The 7,171-nt window shown below is 43.4% G+C and overlaps 1 protein-coding gene across 1 annotated transcript in view; it reads left to right on the top strand.

Moving 5' to 3' along the window:
• LOC111963092 (uncharacterized) overlaps positions 1 to 3,920 on the top strand; it is a 57,241-nt gene extending 53,321 nt beyond the window's left edge. Inside the window, exon 13 of the mRNA XM_023986303.2 lies at positions 3,881 to 3,920. Within this exon, the coding sequence (XP_023842071.1) occupies positions 3,881 to 3,920 (40 nt within the window). The remainder of the gene's footprint in view (positions 1 to 3,880) is intronic.
• The last annotated feature ends 3,251 nt before the right edge of the window (positions 3,921 to 7,171 follow it).

Genomic DNA, 7,171 nt, shown 5'->3' with positions numbered 1-7,171 from the left:
GAGGCTGAAGAGTATAACATCGTCTTCCTCGGTTGCAACACTTACTATCGACTTCCAAACTGCCTCTGGAAGCAACGGTCAGCACAATAACTGTTTGTCGGGAGCTTCATGAAAATGGGTTTTCATGGCCGAGCAGCCGCACACAAGCCTAGATCACATGCGCAATGCCAAGCGGCGGCTGGGGTGTCCAATACTTTTGGTCTGTAGGTGTACCTATACATTTTGAAGCTGATAGATTATGTTTAGTTAAAATAGGAGACAATAATTGTAATCAGAAGATACTATTAACATGTAAATATTATTGGTTACAGAATAAATAAGAGAAAGTAACTGCAGATTAAATAATGCTGTAATTGACAATTGTACACCCAATTTAGGCTACTGGCTTTGAAATAGAATAGATGTTGTACCATGTTGTGGTTCTTCACTAGATATATTGTGTAGCATAGTCTAGTGTGAGGGTTTTGACAGGGGAACGGTGTTGCAGTAGTCTAGTGTGAGGGTTTATGACAGGAACGTGTTGCAGTAGCTTAGTGTGAGGGTTTATACAGGGAAACGGTGTTGCAGTAGTCATAGTGTGAGGGTTTAACAGGGGAACGGTGTTGCAGTAGTCTAGTGTGAGGGTTTAGTGACGGGGAAACGGTGTGCAGTAGTCTAGTGTGGAGGTTTATGACAGGGGAAACGTGTTGCAGTAGTCTAGTGTGAGGGTTTATACAGGGGAAACGGTGTTGCAGTAGTCTAGTGTGAGGTTTTATGACCAGGGGAAACGTAGCAGTGAGTCTAGCTGTGAGGGTTATGACAGGGGAAACGGTGTTGCATAGTCTAGTGTGAGGTTTATGACAGGGAAACGGTGTGCAGTAGTCTAGTGTGAGGGTTTATGACAGGGGAAACGGTGTTGCAGTAGTCTAGTGTGAAGGTTTATGACAGGGGAAACGGTGTTGCAGTAGTCTAGGTCGAGGTTTATGACAGGGAAACGGTGTTGCAGTAGTCTAGAGTGAGGTTATGGGACAGGGAAACGGTGTTCCAGTAGTCAGTGTGAGTTATGACAGGGGAAACGGTGTTGCAGTAGTCTAGTATGAGGGTTTATGGCAGGGGAAACGGTGTTGCATAGTCTAGTGTGAGGTTTACAGGGAACGGTGTTGCAGTAGTCTAGTGTGAGGTTTATATGGACAGGGGAAACGGTTGCATAGTCTAGGTGTGAGGTTTATGCAGGAGAAACCGGTGTTGCAGTAGGTCTAGTGTGAGAGGTTTATTGGCAGGGGAACGGGTTGCAGTAGTCTGTGTGAGGGTTATGAACAGGGAAACGTGTTGCCATGAGTCTGTGGAGGGTTTATGACAGGGGAAACGGTGTGCAGTAGTCTAGTGTGAGGGTTTATGCAGGGGAAACGGTGTTGCAGTAGTCTAGTGTGAGGTTATGACAGGGAAACGGTGTTGCAGAGTCTAGTGTAGGGTTTATGCAGGGGAAACGGTTTGCAGAGTCTTAGTGTGAGGTTTATGACAGGGGAAACGGTGTTGCAGTAGTCTAGTGTGGGGTTTATGACAGGGGAAACGGTGTTGCAGTAGTCTAGTGTGAGGGTTTATGACAGGAGAAAACGGTGTTGCAGTAGTCTAGTGTGAGGGTTTATGACAGGGAAACGCGTGTTGCAGTAGTCTAGTGTGAGGGTTTAGACAGGGGAAACGGTGTTGCTAGTCTATGTGAGGGTTTATGGCAGGGGAAACGGTGGGTTGCATGTAGTTCTAGTGTGAGGGTTTATGACAGGGAAACGGTGTGCAGTAGTCTAGTGTGAGGGTTTATGACAGGGAAACGGTTTGCAGTAGTCTAGTGTGAGGGTATGACAGGGGAAACGGTGTTGCAGTAGTCTAGTGTGAGGGTTATTGACAGGGGAAACGGTGTGCAGTAGTCTAGTGTGAGGGTTTATGACAGGGGAACGGTGTTGCAGTAGTCTAGTGTGAGGGGTTTATGACAGGGGAAACGTGTTGCATAGTCTAGTGTGAGGGTTTATGGCAGGGGAAACGGGTTGCCAGTAGTCTAGTGTGAGGGTTATGGCAGGGGGAAACGGTGTTGCAGTAGTCTAGTATGAGGGTTTATGGCAGGGGAAACGGTGTTGCAGTAGTCTAGTGTGAGGGTTTTATGGACAGGGGAAACAGGTTTGCATAGAGTCTAGTGTGAGGGTTATTGGCAGGGGAAACGGTTTGCAGTAGTCCTAGTGTGAGGGGTTATAGGCAGGGGAAACAGTGTGCAGTAGTCTAGTGTGAGGGTTTATGCAGGGGAAACGGTGTTGCAGTTGTCTAGTGTGAGGGGTTATAGCAGGGGAAACAGTGTTGGCAGTAGTCTAGTGTGGAGGGTTTATGGCAGGGGAAACGGTGTTGCAGTAGTCTAATGTGAGGTTTATGGCAGGGGAAACGGTGTTGCAGTGTCTAGTGGTGAGGGGTTTATGGCAGGGGAAACCCGGTGTGCAGTAGTCTAGTGTGAGGATGCAGAAATGACATGGACCTGGGGAGCTTTGTGTTTCAATTGCCCTAAAAAAGGACCGACCGCAGAATTCAAGCGAACTAGCTCAGATCTCCTGCTCGAGATGTCTCAGGTTCACTTTAGGGGCACTTTTGAGGGTCTGAGTTCCTTTGGAAGTGTTTCACACTGCACAAAAAAAAGGTTGATGAAAACACTGTGATATTTGACTGATATCATCCCTCCTGTTGTAATAGTGTGAAAGTGTTACATAATGAAAATCATCTACAGTCCTCTGGGGGGGAGATGCCAGACAGTTGGCATCCCAAATGGCCCCTCTATTCCTTTTGTAGTGCTCATACTTTTTGTAACGCTGTCGTCCTCCTCAGTCCTCGACGAGGAGAGGAGAGAGAAGGATCATCTGACAAAATGCAGCATTCGGGAAGTAAGCCAATCTTTTATTATTAACGACGATGGCAACACGAAACAACACCACTTTTCGAACTATACAAAACAAGAAACGACGTTTGACGCAAACATGAACATTAAACTTACATACTAAACGGTAAACTCACGGACAGGAAAAAACAGACGACATCAAAATAAACGAACAAGCCAAACGCCCGTATGTACATACATCTCAACGACACAGGGAGACAATCACGCCACAAACAAACAGTGAGAACCACCCTAACCTAAATATGACTCTTATAGAGAGAACCGCAAAAACACTGCCTCTAATTAAGAGCCCATAACCACAGGCAACCACAACCAACATAGAAACAGATAACATAGACTGCCACCCAAAACACATGCCCTGACCTAAAACACATACAAAAACAACATAAAAGCACGTCAGGACCGTTAAACACTTTTGAACAAGGCCCATAGGCCTCAGCATAGGGAATAGGGTCTCCATTTAGGATTCAGCTATAGAGGTATCTGGTATCTGGTGTTCAGGAACAAAGGTGTTATCTTAGTGTTATTAGGAAGGACCCAGGAGTTTTTCCTTAATATGTGACCTGACTATAGAAAAACTCAGGTCCTAGTTATTAGCTATGTAGTTTATAACTAGGCCCCATAGTTTTTCCTAGTCATATCAAAACATCCGGACAAATTTATATTATTAATATCAGATAGCTGGGTAACATGAACAACACTTCAAGGAAAAATGTTACGGACGGCTGTTCTATGGGCTGGATAAATTAAATCCATCCTGGGCTTTTGTTTTGGTATCATTAAAGAAGCCGAACAGCTTTTTATATTTAAATCCTTTTTATTTAACCTCTGACCCCTTTTACTACCATGAATAGTAGCTCTGCTGTTGATGTTGACATAAAGAGATAATCTCTCAAGTCTGGTTTAGTTCTGTTGACCTCCTGCTAAACCCCTGTTTCTGTGGTGTGTGGGTGTGTGTGTGTGTGTGTGTAGCTGGAGGGAGATACGGATTCCAGATCATCATGCAGAGTAGTAAATACTGTGGGTAATGCGGTGCAACATCTAAGAGTCTCAGGTACTACGTTTCTGCTGTGTGCTGGTCCTCTACTGTCTGTTGGTTTGCCACAGATCCACTACGACTGCCACGTCTTCCTGCTCAACCTGCGACGAATGAAACACACACACACACACACACAACACACAACACACACACCACACACACACACACACACACACACACCACACACACACAACCAAACAACACACCACCACACACACACACACACACACACACACACACACACACACACACACACACACACACACACTGCCATACACGTACATACTGATACACACGTCATGTACATGTCAACACACACGACACATACGCATGCACGTACACACATACACACACTCATTCTCACAGGCATGACACACACACACACACACACACACACACACACACACACACACACACACACACACACACACACACACACACACACACACACACACACACACACACACACATACTCTTTGCTATCTTCTCCAGTCAACATTGTCCCTCATTCATATTGGCCCTTACCCTTTTCCTTTCAACACATTTCATATCGACAGCAAATGGAGACTTTTTTTTATTCCAGAATAATTTAAAGGTTTTTAAAGATTCTGCTCTTTGGCTTTTAATTTGGCTTGAATTGATATGCTTACATTGTAAAGACTAAGCTATAACTCTGTATGTTTCTCTTGAGTTTATTGATGCACAAAGAGAGAAGTCTTGTAAGCGTCTGTAGGATTGTACAGAACACATTATTTTCAATGTTTTGTTTTCTGCAAAGAGTTTATGAATACAGTTTATGAAGCTTTGCAGTGGGCCCATTTATGTAAATGTTGTGAAAAAACATGTATGTTTCAGATTCATCCCTTTATGTCGTCTTAGAATTTACACACCGTTTGATAAGAAAAAGTAAGAAAATGTGTGGTATTTCACAGATGCACAAATATCACCTCCAAGACATGCTAACCTRTCACCATTACAATAGCAAGGTAYGTTAGCATTTTCTGGGGGGTATGATATTTGTGCGTCTGTAACTTTCTCACTCATCATTATTCACAATTCATTCAGGACTATCTGTAATCATGGTAGCATCCACATTAATGTGGAAGTGTTTAGAAACATATTCTGTAATTATTTACAATAAAAGTGACTCCAAATGACACAACACATTATTTACCATTCATTTCTATTGGGCGCAAAGTAATCTGAAACACAACCAAAACAAACAGAAAATGCTTGATGTAATCACTGTGTGCTAGGAATATGGGACCAAATACTAAACTTTTGACTACTTTAATWCACATATAAGTAAATTTGTCCCAATACTTTTGGTCCCCTAAAATGGGGGTACTATGTAAAAAAAAAAGTGCTGTAATTTCTAAACGTTCACCCAGTATGGATAAAAATGCTCAAATTAAAGCTGACAGTCTGCACCTTAATCTCATAGTCATTGTATCATTTCAAATCCAAAGTGCTGGAGTACAGAGCCAAAACAACAACACAAAATGTCAGTGTCCCAATACTTTTGGAGCTCACTGTATTTACACATTTGAGATAATGCACAAATTTCATTGGGTGATGAACCTCTAGAAGGTTCTACTTGTCTTACAAGAATCTCTCAGTGGATTATGCAGAGGCTTGGGGGGGTGTCAGTTGAGAGGTTTGGAGGGTGTCATTTGAGAGGCTTGGGAAGGTGTCCGTTGTGAGGCTTGGGAGGGTGTCAGTTGTGAGGCTTGGAAGGTGTCAGTTGTGAGGCTTGGAGGATGTCAGTTGTGAGGCGTGGAGTGTGCCAGTTGAACTTTTTGAAACACAGTGTGTGAACTGCCAAAGATACAGTGTTTGGAATGCTGAATATAAAATAATCAACTCACCACTATAAGTTAACACACAGAGGAAGTAGTTATGAAGTGACAATATTGGTTTACTAATAATATGTTGGTCTTATATTTTAAGGATTTTAAGAATGCTGAAGCATATCAATCTTTGTAATGTCTAAGGATACGTTGGAAGTACAGTATATTATGGCATTTTTTAAGTTTAATGATTAATTCCGTTAAATAGTTATGTTTGTATGCCTGTGGGTTGTTTTTTTAAACTGCTGTGATTGATTCAACTGTGCTTGAGCTTGTAAGAGTCCTTTTAATAAAAAGAGAATGCTTTATGATGAAATGTTTCTTTAGATTCTTTTTTTAACAATGTCTGTAATTAAGTAATGATAAGTAATGATAAACATTTWATTTAAATCTGCTTTTGATTTTACAGCCACCTGAATCTTAAAAATAATTCCTCCAACAAAATTCCTATGAAATAAGATTGTATTTGTCACATGCGCCGAATACAACAGGTGTAGACTATACCATGAAATGCTTACTTACGAGCCCTTTCTCAACAATGCAGTTAAAAAGTACAATAAATGTGKTAAATAWAAAAAGGAAATAGTAACACAATAAAATAACAATAACGAGACTATAAACAAGGACTACTGGTACCYATTCAATATGCAGGGATACGAGGTAGTTGAGGTAATTATGCACATGTAAGTAAGGGTAAAAGTGACAAGGCAATCAGGAGAGATAATAAACAGAGTAGCAGCAACGTATGCAAAGAGTGTGAAAGTGTGTATGTGTGAGTGTGTGTGTGTGTGTGCAGTGTCAAAATGTGTCCCCTCATCTCTCTATCCCCCGTTCCCCTCTCTCTTCTCCACTCCCCCCTCATCTCTCTATCCCCCCGTTCTCCCCTCTCTCTCCACTCCCCCTCATCTCTCTATCCCCCCCGTTTCCCCTCTCTCCCTCCACTCCCCCTCATCTCTCTACCCTCCTGTTCCCCTCTCTCTCTCTACTCCCCCCTCATCTTCTCTACCCCTCTCTCCACTCCCCCCTCATCTCTCTCTATCCCCCGTTCCCCTCTCCTCTCTCTCCACTCCCCCTCATCTCTCTATCCCCCTGTTACCCTCTCTCTCTCCACTCCCCCTCATCTCTCTATCCCCCCGTTCCCCTCTTCTCTCCACTCCCCCATCATCTCTCTCTATCCCCCGTTCCCTCTCTCTCTCTCCACTCCCCCTCATCTCTCTAATCCCCCGTTCCCCTCTCTCTCTCCACTCCCCTCATCTCTCTATCCCCCCGTTCCCCCCTCTCTCTCCACTCCCCCTCATCTCTCTATCCCCCATTCTCCTCTCCATCTCCTGTTGTAAGATAGCTGTAATGTCTTGGCTATTTCTCCAGCAGAGT

This window comes from Salvelinus sp. IW2-2015, linkage group LG4q.2, assembly GCF_002910315.2.
Source record: "Salvelinus sp. IW2-2015 linkage group LG4q.2, ASM291031v2, whole genome shotgun sequence".
Taxonomy (NCBI): domain Eukaryota; kingdom Metazoa; phylum Chordata; class Actinopteri; order Salmoniformes; family Salmonidae; genus Salvelinus; species Salvelinus sp. IW2-2015.
The sequence above is the reverse complement of the archived record's forward strand: the minus strand, read 5'-3'. Positions and strand labels throughout refer to the sequence as shown.